At 40.4% G+C, this 12,927-nt stretch overlaps 1 protein-coding gene across 2 annotated transcripts in view; it reads left to right on the forward strand.

Annotated features, from left to right (window-relative positions):
* The first annotated feature begins 952 nt into the window (after positions 1–952).
* KCNH8 (potassium voltage-gated channel subfamily H member 8) overlaps positions 953–12,927 on the forward strand; it is a 173,710-nt gene continuing 161,735 nt past the window's right edge. For both annotated transcript variants that reach the window (XM_064704611.1, XM_064704612.1), the window contains exon 1: positions 953–1,367. In XM_064704611.1, coding sequence (XP_064560681.1) covers positions 1,292–1,367 — 76 coding nt within the window. In that variant the 5' untranslated portion in view covers positions 953–1,291. The remainder of the gene's footprint in view (positions 1,368–12,927) is intronic.

Here is a 12,927-nt window from a genome sequence, read left to right on the forward strand (position 1 = left end):
GTGTTTCATTATCTGTTGTAAAGAAAGACCTTTTTTTTGTTTCTTTTGTAACCTCTCTGTGCTGCTTATGCTGAAAAGTGGGAATCAAAGTCTTCTAACCATCTGGAGAAAGAGAGAATCCTAAATAAACAGGAATAGCAAAAAATACAAATAGCAGTACTGTAAAATAGCAAGAACCCAACAGGCTTCCTCTGCACAGTGACTTTGTAGATTAGGGAGTGTACTCCCACTACTTTTCTCTAGAGTCTTTTAATCCTGAAAGAACATGGGGAAGTTTTTCCATTGCTGCTACAGTAAGTGAAATGACTGTACTGTGGAGAGTTGACTGGCAGCATTTAAAGAGCCATGATACCAGTCTGAGCAGGTTACTCATCTGAATGTGGAATGCCACTTCTTTCTCACTATTGTTCCATATTTATTTATTGGAATTTACACAATAGACCTTCTGGGCTAGGATATGTATTAATTCTCTCTTTGGATGGCAGAAAACAAATATTTCAGGAATTTTTCAGGGAAGAATGTTGAAAGAATATTATAGGATGTACTAAAAATCACAGAAAAATACCCATTCCTTAAATGAAATAGCCTAACCTTGCAAATAATGTCTGAGGCCACACAACTGGTGGAGAATTATCCATATCCCAGTCTCACTCTCCAGTGAGCATCTCCAGAGGCATTTGCTATCTATCAAGGGTGTTTCTTCTTGCAGCAAAGTAAGAACCTGCGCTTTACCCTGCGATATCATTACTCATAAAACAGGGTCTCTGTGAGCTGAGATACTTGGGATCCTTCTCAGGCACTGGAGCTGAAATGTGTCTGAAGCTGCCGGGGGCGGAGGAGGCTCCGTAGCCCCCGGGGATCGCCGGTCCCTGCGCTGCCCCGCCCAACGCGGCTCCGCTACAGGTGGATAAAGGTGGCTCTTCCCCGGCTCCCTGCTCTCCTCCAGCCCGTCCTTCCTCACGGCGGCTCTCCCCAGGCGCCCCCCTCCCGCTCGCTTGGGAGGGGTGCGGGGAGGGGGCGCGAGCGCTGCTGGCCGGGGGCGCGCCCCCGCACCTGTGCGCGCCCCCGCACCTTTGCGCGGCTCCCGGGGCGGGAGCGCCGTGCGGGGCCGGGGCTGACGAGCGGGGGGCTCCCGGCGCCGGAGGCGGCGCGGCGGCATCCCCATCCTCCTTCTCCTCCCTATCCCTCCGCCTCCTCCCTCCCTACCTTCCCCCGGGCGCCCTCTGCACTTACTTCTTGAGCCACCCTCGTAGACAAACTTTGATGGGGAACCTCGCACCGCGCTGGAAAAATGCCGGTTATGAAGGGATTATTGGCACCCCAGAATACCTTCCTCGACACCATCGCCACCCGGTTTGACGGCACACGTGAGTCCGGGCTGGGGCTTCGGACTGCCGGGGAAGGGGATGCACGGGGGGCATTGCGCGTACGGTGGGAGCTTCCCCTTCCCTCCGCCCCCCGGGGGTTCCCTGGTACCAGAAGCCGGCAATGAGGAAGGCGAGGCGAGGGAGCTCCCAGGCTCTCTCTCCTGCCTGGCTTCTCCACAGCTTTGCAGGCGAGGAGGGCTCCGGGTCCCCTCCGCCTGCGATGCCCTGCGCGGGGGCTCGCAGGGGCTGAAGCCCGGCTCCCTGCGGGAAAGTTGCGCGCTGGGCTGGGGCTTCCCCCGCGCCCCAGGCAGCCCAGAGACCGCCCGGGAGAGGCACGCTCAGAGCCTGGGCTGGGCTTCGCTAGGAGGTTTCGGGAATCTATTTTGTTGAGTACCCCTAGCCTTGAGGGGTTCGAAATGTCCCCAAAAGCTGAATTTCTGTGAGTCGGGCTCGGCAGTGGCAGAGGCTGTGGCAGGGCGTTGGTGGCGGCAGGCGGGCAGGACCGAGGGTCCCCCGGCGGTGGCGGCCCGGCTGCAGCACCACGGACAGGTCCCGGCCCGGGCGGGTCCCGGCCCGGCTCGGCTCCACTCCTCCGGGCGGGCGCTGCCCCCCCCGGCACGGCTGCCGTGCTCCCCCTCCGGCCCTGCGGGGGGACCCGCCTGTGTCCTGACTTCAGTTTCCTCTTCAACGGGGCTCGCGCATAATAAAAGGAGCAGGGAGACAGCGAATTTGAGCCAAAATGGACTGCCTTCCCTTTAATTCCCTTTTAAGAAATCTAGTCATCAACAGTGGAAAATAAACAAACTCAGGTTTGAGTTGCTGTTAGCTGTTTCTTGACTGAAAACATTGCTATCTAATTGGTTTGGTATCTTCTTGATTATTGGCATTCCCTCTGTGGTTCAATTACCGTGTGATTAAGACAGCTGAACTGTGATTACTGAATCAGCAAGTTGTAAACCGTCAAGAAAATGATGCAGTCACAGAGATCAATTGCGGAGAAGCACAGAACTGCATTATAACTGCTCTGCTAGTCTGAGGATACACAGATAATTACGATCCAGGGTTGTGTGTAACTGATACTTCAATATAAAGCAATCTCTCGTAAAACTACTTAGATGTACCTTTAAATTCCTTTGACTACAGAACTCAAAGTCCTTTTCCCCCATCTTCCAACCTTTTATTTCTACAAAGTGTATGGGTGTTATTTACTGCGTATTGGAGCATGTGGCTCTTATTAGAGTTTTGTTGCTGATACTGCTGTTTGCCAGAAAAGCAATCCTTCCCTTTGTGCTCAGGACCCTCCCCCTTCACAATGGTTTCCTTTCAAAGGATGAAGCACACAGCCTGTGAGCTGTACACACAAACACTTCACATATTCTATACTGTTCTTCAAAGATTCAATTTAGCAAGCAACATTAGTGATGACATCCAGGTCTCTTATTAAATAAAACACCAGAAAAATGTCTAATCCCCATCTTCTCAGTGACACCAACAGGCGAGTGTGGTAGAAAGCTCTTTTCTTAGCTGGATTCTACACTCATGCTGAGCTCCTTTTTAAGACAATAATTTTGCTGACTTTCACAAAGTGAAGGACTGACCTTTTCTTAAACAAAAAACAGACCCCAGCATCTTACATTGAAATTTAATGCTAACAACTCATCTGCTTTTTCTTGGGATATAATTGAAAAATAATGTAATTAGATATTTAAGTTCACCAGAGAGTGCAGCACATTATCTATTTATTAGAGTTTATTGAAATATTTCTTTTTAGTTAGCCTTCCAGAACCTGGCTTAAATATTAAACAGGTGTATTCTAGAAGTTCTTATTGCATGATCATTGGCATGTGAAATATTCCAGGACCTTCACACAGAAACGTGTTTTATGTACTATGTGGTTTTACACCTAGAAAAACTTTGAAGGAAGACACTATTCCATGGAAAACAGCTGGCATGTCTCTTAAAATACAGAATAATGTGACATCTCCTTTAGAGCGTTAAAGAGATGAATCAGCTTTATGTCATCTGAAACAAAGTTTCAGAAATAGAAATTATTTCAGTTCAGAAACAGCTCACCTGCTTTGTTGATTTGGAAATGCTAAATTAAAATATAAAATTAATACTTCTTTAACTGGCCAAAAAATTTCAAATAAAAAAATCATAATTTTTCAAAATTTGTGTACATATCTGACCATCAAGTAGAAAAGTTAAAACCAATTTATTTTTAATTTAAATTGCCTGTGTGGCTAGTATTCCTGAGCTTGCTCAGGTGGCTAAAGCTAGAAGTAGTACCCATGGCTAATCCTTGCAGGAATCAGTCCCATGCCTTACTAATTTTATGGGTGATACAGTCTGTGGAAAGAGTAGGATTGATCCATGGCACTGAACCTGAGGTTATGTTTCACAACCTTTGACCTCCCACATGCTGATATTTAAATGTTAAAATAATGTCTTGTGTCCAATGTATTTTTTTCTTTTTCTTTTTTTTTTTTTCCTGTTGTTTTAATACAGTCTGTAGTTAACAGACCTCTTTTCAGTTTAAGCCTCTGGGAAGGATATATTATGTTGTCATCAGTGATAGACTAATCCACCAATGCATCTTTAATCCAGAAGGGGGATAATTCTAATTCCGGGCAAAAGTGCAAGAAGGGATTCCAGATAATATTAGAAAATATGCTTTGCTTTGCACGGAATTTTCAAAATTTCATTGACAGAACTTTTTAAACTATACTATTGCAGTAACTTATGTCTAATTAGCAGTTATAAATTTCACTATGAAAAAATACTGTAGATCTCAAAAAAAATGTATAAAACAAGTCTTTGGCAGGTGCTTCAGCTGTGCAGAATCTCCCAGTAGATTTTTTTTTTCAGTATGTTGCACATCAGTATTCTTTATATATAAAACCAATAAAATGTGCTAAAGAAAGCACTTAGATTAATTTTGGGGTTACTATTAGCCGTGCAGGAGATTGCAGAAGTCTCCTGCAAATTTCCCATTACCTGTGTTGCAGATGTGGAAGAGCAGCATTAAAGGTTTGCTTCTCTGGATTTCCATGGTAGAGCTCTTGTCTCTGTGTGCTGTCGTACAGACACCTTCTTCCAACTCAAAAATATCTTTTGTAGTCCTGCATCTTAATTTAAATTAATGGTTTCTCACAATGTTTTCCTCTCCATCCAAAATGTAAACACTAAGTCAGCTAAGACTTTTTGCCCCCTCTGTTAACAATGTGTTTATTGCCTATGTGGAAAACAAGCATAAGCATTTCAAAGGAGTGGTGTGGGGTTTAGGGGTTTTAGTTGGTTTAGTTTTGTTTTGCTTTTTATATTTTCGAGACAAAATAACATTTTAAAGTGTGAAAATATTTTAAATATAAACCTATAATTAACCCCACCACGAAATATTATGAAACTGAATGTCTGAAGTGAGTTATTACACTTCAAGTTTTTGAATGGAAAATTTGCATATTGCTGCTTCTTAACCCTATTTAGATCAGGCAAAGCATTCTGAAATAGTTGCATGGTAGGAAATTATGTTCTATTGTTTTCATATATATATACACACATACATAAATATTCTTCATGCACTATTTATTTATTTTAATAAATACACACCAAAGTCATGGTTTCTAGAAATGTGTGCGACTTTCTCAGAGAGTAAAGTTAACAGAGATTCAGCAAATAGCCTTATTAACTTTTATTTAGAAAGAACAACAATTTTGTGTTCATGGTTATACTATGAAATGACAGCTGAAGTTCTATAATTATCTCCTGTCTGTCATATGTGATCAGATTCCATATTAAGTGCGTACTTCACATTCTTATTGACAATTTTACACTATCCAACCTGAAGATCAAGCTGAGTAAATTTCTTCTTGCTCAGTGTCAATGGTGATTATCTGTTAATTCTCTATTTGCTGAACGACTTCTACATTCAAATATATTTTCCAATTAAAGTCGTGCTCAAGTACTAACAAAAGGATCTTTGCACCTAAACAGCAATTTTCATAACTGTTTGGTTTTTTTCCTTCCTGATAAAATGGAATCAGTTTTCTGATTGTTTTAGTTAGCCTTGAGGTATGATTGAAAAGCACCTGATGACAACATACAGATTTAAGCGTACCAAATGCGATGTCAGCACACTTCTGCTGGCACTGTGGGTAGAACCAGGTTGTCTCTTTTGCATCATTGTCAGTTGGTAGAGAGCTGAAAGCCTTTGTGTGCAGTGATCTTTCCAGATTGCAGATTGCCATTGAGGGTCAGATTCCTCCCCCACTCTTTCCCAGCTACCCCCAGCACTTGCTTTCCTGTCTCACAAACAAACTGGTGATGTCTGCTAGGTTGAACCAATGAACTAACACTTTCTGTAACTTTGTTGTCAAATTCTGTCTCATTCAGGGTGAATCCTATCCTCTCTACACCAGTCAATGTGCTGCTTAATAGTATCACAGAAACTTCAAAAGCAGAAAAGTGCTTCTTAGCTGCCTGGGGGTTCTCCCTCACACAAGTTCAAGGAATTGCAGCAGTATCAGGTGTAGGGAAGCAACAGCTGAATTTCCAGGGGGAGGAAGCTTTTCATCAGACTCCAGGATCAGAATGTTCCACCTGACAAAGACAAAATATGCTCCACACACTGGGAGCAGAGTGGCTGGAAAGCTGCCCAGCAGAAAAGTCCCTTGGGGTGCTGGGTGACAGCTGGCTGAACGTGAGCCAGTGTGTGACATCCTGGCCTGTTTTAGGAATTGTGGGGCCAGTTGAACCAGGGCAGGGATCATAGACCATACATGGCACTGGTGAGGCTGCAATTTAAACACAGTGTCCAGCTCTGGGCCCCTCAATTTGGGGAGGACATTGACGTGCTGGGGTGGGTACAGAGCAGGACAGTGAAGCTGGTGAAGGGTCTGGAGAGAATGTCCTATGAGGAGCAGCTGAGGGAGCTGGGGTTGTTTAACCTGGAGGAAAGGAGGCTCAGGGACACCTTATCACTCTCTACAAATGCTTGAAAGGAGGCTGTAGCCAGGTGGGGAATGGTCTCTTCTTCCGGGCAACCAGTGACAGGATTAGAGGACACAGTCTCAAGCTGTCCTAGGGGAAGCTTAGGTTGGGCTTTAGAAATAAATTTATCACTATCCCTGCAGGTGTGCAAGGAAGCACTGGATATGGCACTTGGTGTAAACATGGTGGTGTTCAGTCCTAGGTTGGACTTGATGGTCTCAGGGTTATTTTCCAACTGAGTTGATTCTGAGATTCTGTAAAATCCTGCGACCAAGGAAGGGTGACTCAAACTGTGATAAGCACTGATCAAAGTCAAAGAGAATTCAAAGCAGTGACAGTGGAAAATCTGGTGGTCTGTCAAACTGTCCTTCTGAAGGAATAAGAGCAGGGAAGCTGGTCAAATTCTTTGTCATAGAGATGGGGTGAGTTGGCCAGAGGGAAATTTCCAAAGATACTTCTATTCTTGCTCCTATGTTAATCCAGAATTGTTTAGTGCTTTTACTCATATCCTTGAACAACTAAATAATGTGGTGTTGTGAACTAATCATTTGTCACTGGAAAAATATACAGTCAACACTGGAAAGAATATTGCCTGTTCTCAGCTCAGAGCCCCAAAAATGCAGACCTTGCCTGTCTTGACTTTTCTCTGTAAGATGTGACCAGCACTGCACCTTGCTGTAACACCATTACTAAAAAAGGCAAATATGATTTTTAATATAAACCAGGGATTGGATGCTGGAACCTGTTTTGTATTGTTGCTTTTTGCTGGAAGTAACCAAGTGGCTAGATTAGGCAGCTAACTGGAAAATCTTTTCCTCGTCTTTTGGCACAAGTTTTGGGGGTGTAGAACTTCATAATTTAAGGTCAGTTTATCTGTTTTTCTTCACTTTCAGCAGTTAGAGTGAATTCTGATTCTAGCTTGAGCTAAAATTGGACCTGAAAGATGGAATTGGAAGGGTTTCAAGGCATCTTAAGACCATGTTTTGCTTAATTTTTCAGTTCTAGTCCTAAGGACCTGATTCAAGCAAACAAAAATGTATTCAGGCATTATTTTTAATGTGCAATCACTTTAAAACCATGAAAAATGGTCATTACTGCATGTTTTATTCAGAGTCCATGTTATTGCTAGAAAAAATACTGATTTATTCAAATTCCTGGGTGATGTTCTCTTACTTTTTGCTAGACAGAAATAAGACAGGATCTGTAGTTCTTCCATTCAGAGGCTATATAATTCAGTAATCACACTAATCTTAGATTAGTATTATAAATATAAAGTTGGACTAATAGCACACATCATCACTTCAGAAATAAACCCTGTATTTGAAGTCAAGGCAAACATTTGAGATTTAAGAGTGAAAATATTCATTAAATAAGGGATATTTTTTTCCTTAGTAACAAAATAATATTATCTTCTGTATTGTTTTTGGGTAGAAACTTGATTCACAGCGCAGTGATCAAATCAAATCTGTATATTTGAAGTTACATATATTTGAATGAATGTGTAGTTTGTGTTAGTGGAAGAATTTTTTTAGTGTTTCTAAACCATAGATGATTATCTGGATTCCCACTGGAGAGTTTCTGTAAAAGTCCCTTTATTCCCTTCCCCAGACATGTATTACTTTTTTCTCTGTCTTTGCATTTCAATGAGTAAATAGATTCACCCTAGAAACAGATTTCTCTTATGGCTATCATTACATTTGTACATTCAACCTCTATTATCAATTTTTATTTTATTTGTGCAGGTAGCAATTCTATATGCATTCCCAGCCTTTTTGGATGTAAAGGAAAGATGCTCAGAGTATTTTTCAGGGCTCTAAAGAGTAGAAATGCAACAAAAACACTGCCTCAAGCACATGTAGGAGTGTAAACAAATAGATGTACATGAATATATTAAAATAAATCAGGCAAGATAGGGGTTTACAGAGCATTCACTGCTCCTAGTAGTAGTCTGAGGAAATGAATTTTTGAGAAAAACAAGGTACATGTATTGCATGTGCTGTAGCCTGGAAAAGGTTAACAAAGACAGTTGCTACAGCAGTTTTGCATCATCACAAGCAAGCTCATCTTACCTTGTGTTAAAGTGACTGAAAGGAAAAAGCAGGTAAGGAGCAACCTGCTCACAGAGTAATTTTGTTTCTTGCCCACTCACTCTAAAAATAAATAAATAAGAAATAAGGAAGAAAGAAAAGGTGGCAATAGAAGGAGTTGGGGGAAGGGGAGGCACAACAAGATAAGAAACAAACACAGCATTCTCAAGTCTCAGAGAGGAGAGAGATTTCCTGAACAGCAAGAAAAAGAGTCTTCTTTTGTGCTTTATCTTGCCAAGAGCTTCTGGCTCCTTCTGTTTTCTGGGACTGATAGTAGTATTCAAAGACTTTGGAACAGGTGTTGTTCTTAAAATACAAGCGCATTCAACGTTGAACTTGACATTAAATATCGTCTGAGCATCCCTAAAACTTAATGCTGGCTGTCAATCATTTCAGGGACAGCCGAAGACAATTATGTTATGGAGAAATATGTTGTCTTCCCTGTTGATCTTTTGAAGAGAAAACAGCTTCCAGTGTGCCAGCATTCAATTAGCTTTCTCCTCAGCCCTTAATCCTAGACCCCTAGTCATCAGAAGTATTTTGGTTTTTTCTCTTTTTTAAACTTATAGAAATATAGAAGGATTCATTCTGAGCTCAAAAGACCTGAAATTCATTGTTGCAGCTTTTTTTGGTGGCCTTTGCTTTTTGCCTTCCATCTCACTCAATAGTGAGTTATGACATGTGACTAGGCATCTTATTCCAAAAGTATGAAAGAGAATTCTGAGCTGGTCCTTGTGTCATTTATTTGATGTTTAGAATGAGAAAATTTTCCTTGGACAAATAGCTTGATTTTTTTTTTTCCCCCTCTAAATGTCAGATAACTCCTGGACAAGTGATGAGCGTGTTTTTACATAAGTTCTGCCTTTTCTTACATTTTTGGTTAGGAATTTCTCACAATCTATTTTAGGAATTTACACTGATATGAAAAACAATAGGGAAACTATATTATTTTAGAGGAAAATACTTTTGCAGAAAAAACAGTCTTCTTTGTGGAAGATCAAAAGGACTCTTAGGAGAGTAAAAACCTTCAAAAGTCAATAATAATCACAGTGTATCATTGACAAGCTCTTTTCTCTACTTTTTTGTGTGTTTTTTAATGGTTGAAATCAAAATACATGGTATTTTAATCCACATTTTTCTTTTTTCTGTATGAATTATGTTTGTGAGATGATAAGATATTCACTGCATTTATTAAACTGGATTGTTTCTTTACTGTGTTAAAAGATCTTGAGGTTTGGAATTTGGACTTAACATTTTATTTTTTTCACTTCCAGAACAGTGGGAAGAAGAATGCACTTCATAAAACATGTAGTTACAGAATTATATGTTAGTGATTTAAATAATTAAAAGTTCAATGTAGAAAAGAATAGTTAATAAATATTAATGAAAGGTCTTGAGCTACGCATTTGCCAAGATTAAGGAAAATTAACAGGATCACTGATTTACAGAGGAATATATATAGCTGTAAGTTGTGTCTGCTTCAGTGCTGTAATAATTGGGTGACAGCATGGGAGGAAAAAGGTGAGAGAATAGTGTGGTTATGCACTATATTTTGGGGGCCTTTCAAGGTCTTACTGTAAATTAGTCTTTGTGATTTTTAAAGCATGGTTTTAATGGCCCTCTTTGAAGCAGAGCTATGACTAAGTTATCTTCTTAGTCATGCTCAAGAGTTGCTTCTGCACTGGAAACAGAAACCAGGATGCATTAGAAATCCTGACTGTCTTTGCTACCTCTTTGTATGTTTACAGGAATATTTCTATTGGTTGTTGGTTTGTTTGGGATTTTTTTTAGTTGGTGTATGTGACATGTTTAGACTTCACCAGGAGAGTGACTCTGCTGGCATGCCTTGCCGAGCATGAGCAGGGGATGGTCCATGGACCTGTTGCCTGGTCTTCCTGCCTGGAATTGGGCAGGTGATGCTCTTCCATTGTACTGCACTGAGCACTTTCCCTGAGGAAAGGGAGGCGTGGGAGGCTTGGCCAGCCACATCAGTCATGTGAACTCACTGCAGCGCAGTGTGGGACCACAGACACGATTCATCCTTTACACACTTACAGGTTAAAGCATACTTCCAGATTTTATTCTGATAGGGTGGAGATTTGCATTCAACTATTTTCAGTTCCCTGTAAAATCTTGCTATTTTCCCATCTTAATCAGTGATTTTTGTTTTCTTCAAATTCATTAGCAATTACAATTAATTATTAATTAACAAATTTTTGTACCTGTAGATAGTAGCCACAAGTGATGTCTGAATTTTAAAAAAGCAGTCTCTTATCCTTTAAGAACCTTTGAAAACCCAAGATTATAAGCAACCTTAAACACAAAATTGATTATTTTTTTAAAAAGTTTACTTACAGAATGAACTCAGTGGTGATTGATTTTTAGAGATAAGGGATAGTCCTGGGTGGTAAAGTGTACAAGTGATGTTTGGCCAAGAAAAGAAAAAGGAGGGAGCAGCTGTGAGGAAGCAGAGATGGATTGACTGATGGGCTTGCTGAGTGAGCAGCAGGCATTGCTCTGGAATGAACCAAATGCTTCCCCACGCTGCTGATCGATCCCTGCAGCAGAGACAGTGATCAACAACAGTCAGGATGGACAGGGGGAAATTGCTGTAGACATTTAAACACATCAGTCATGATTCTTATATAAATAAGACAAGCAGGTGTGGAACTGTGTTGATACTGCTGTGAGCAGGATCCAGATGGGGATTTGGGATTTTGGTTCCAATTACAACTTGGTGCTAATCATCAAATTAGATAGTGGGAGCAGTAACTCTTGGAGAAATGCACAGACTGCTGCCTGCATCCAGTTGGAGCTATATGAATTGCAGTTTCCCCCCCTGCTTTTGTTCTGATCAAATAAGACTGTTATGTATCAAAAATGGTGCTTCCTTTTGATGCCAACAGTATCTTCAGTAAAGCAATTATCTATCTGGACATTTCAACACTTAGTATTTCAAATAAGCTTATAAATAGAGAAACATATAGGCTGATGGTAACCTGCTTTAATTACAGTTGAAATCATTCTTCAGATAGGATAAGCACTTCATTTATTAATATTCCTGCTGATATGTGTCTCCTGGGAATGATTGCTTGAACTGTCAGGGGAGTTACAGACCTTCAGTTTCTGTCTTTTGTAGTGAATTATTGTAATGTTGCTAATTTCTGCTGGGTTTTTTTGTGGGTATGGTTTTTAGGCATAAACAATCACAACCTCACACTGTAACAATCTCATCTGGAATATATCAAATTACTGAAGCAATAACTTTATATAAATGGGTATGATCACTCAAAGAAAAAGGTGGAAATTAAAACAGCCACTTTATGCATCAATAAGTCAGAAGCGAAGTGCAGTTGAATAGTTAACTGGCACTCTCACAAGTGATAAGCATGAGGAGTGTCTCTTCCAGGGAAGCAGCAGATTAACTTCAGGGAAATAAAATTCATTTAATAAATAAATAATCTGGTATTACAGTAATTATTTTGCAGTTTCATTTTATTCTTCATTTAAAAGCAAGTTTCCCTTTTATGAGTCCAGTGTAGGCAAGGTCCTCTCACTTCCTCTCACAAGGAAGACAAAGGCCAGAAAACCCAGCAGTAGAAATACTGTGTGACCCACACCATGATGGATGGATCTTAATAAGCTGAGTTTTAGGAGCTGAGTGAAATAATTACGAGTAAAGCTAAGAGGTTAGAATTAATTGGGAGAATATTATTAGGTTTTTCCCCAGCCTGATATGGTTGATATGTCAGTTTATATGAACTGTCATTGAAAATAATGCCTCTAGGTGCTCTATTAAAGGTTGTGAGACATCTTCTGCCAACTTTACATATTCTGTTTTATGGTATGACTTTCTAAAAAAAGCAAGAATGAAGAAGAAAGAAGTTTTTTTACATTTATAGAATGAAGGAATTGGCTTCTAATCTTTTGGATGCTCAGAAGTCTATAAAATTGATTGTTTGTACATAATTAAGATGTACATAACTATTTATTCAATGAACTATTTTTCTAAAGTGAAGTTAATGAGAAAGAATCCTTGTTTCTTAGTTTGATAGTAGCTGTTTTTCTAGCTGTTAAATTTTGACATATTGCTGTGCTGAGAACAGTGATTTTATTTCATCTGCTTTACTGCTTAGAGTATTGTAGCAGTTTGCACAGCACTTGAATGTTTTGGTGTTCATTTATCATGGCTAATTCATGGCTTCCAGGGAGGATCTGTGAATGGCACAATAAACTAAATGTAATAACAGAATAGTTTGCTCCTGGAAGCAGGTGCTTCCTGATAGGTTTTTCAGGCTTGGCAAGCAAAGTTTGTGGCAGCAAAATAATGCAGTGAGTGTTCTAATTGTTTGGCTGTGCAAAAAAATTAAATCCTTCCTTTTTGACAGACCAGTGTTTTCTTTGGCACATAACACAATGCCATCTTGGGCCACATGATGCAGAATATCTCTGGGGCTGGTGATGAAAATTTGGATATGTCTTTC

This window comes from Zonotrichia leucophrys, chromosome 2 (genome assembly GCF_028769735.1).
Source record: "Zonotrichia leucophrys gambelii isolate GWCS_2022_RI chromosome 2, RI_Zleu_2.0, whole genome shotgun sequence".
In the NCBI taxonomy this organism is placed as follows: Eukaryota; Metazoa; Chordata; class Aves; order Passeriformes; family Passerellidae; genus Zonotrichia; species Zonotrichia leucophrys.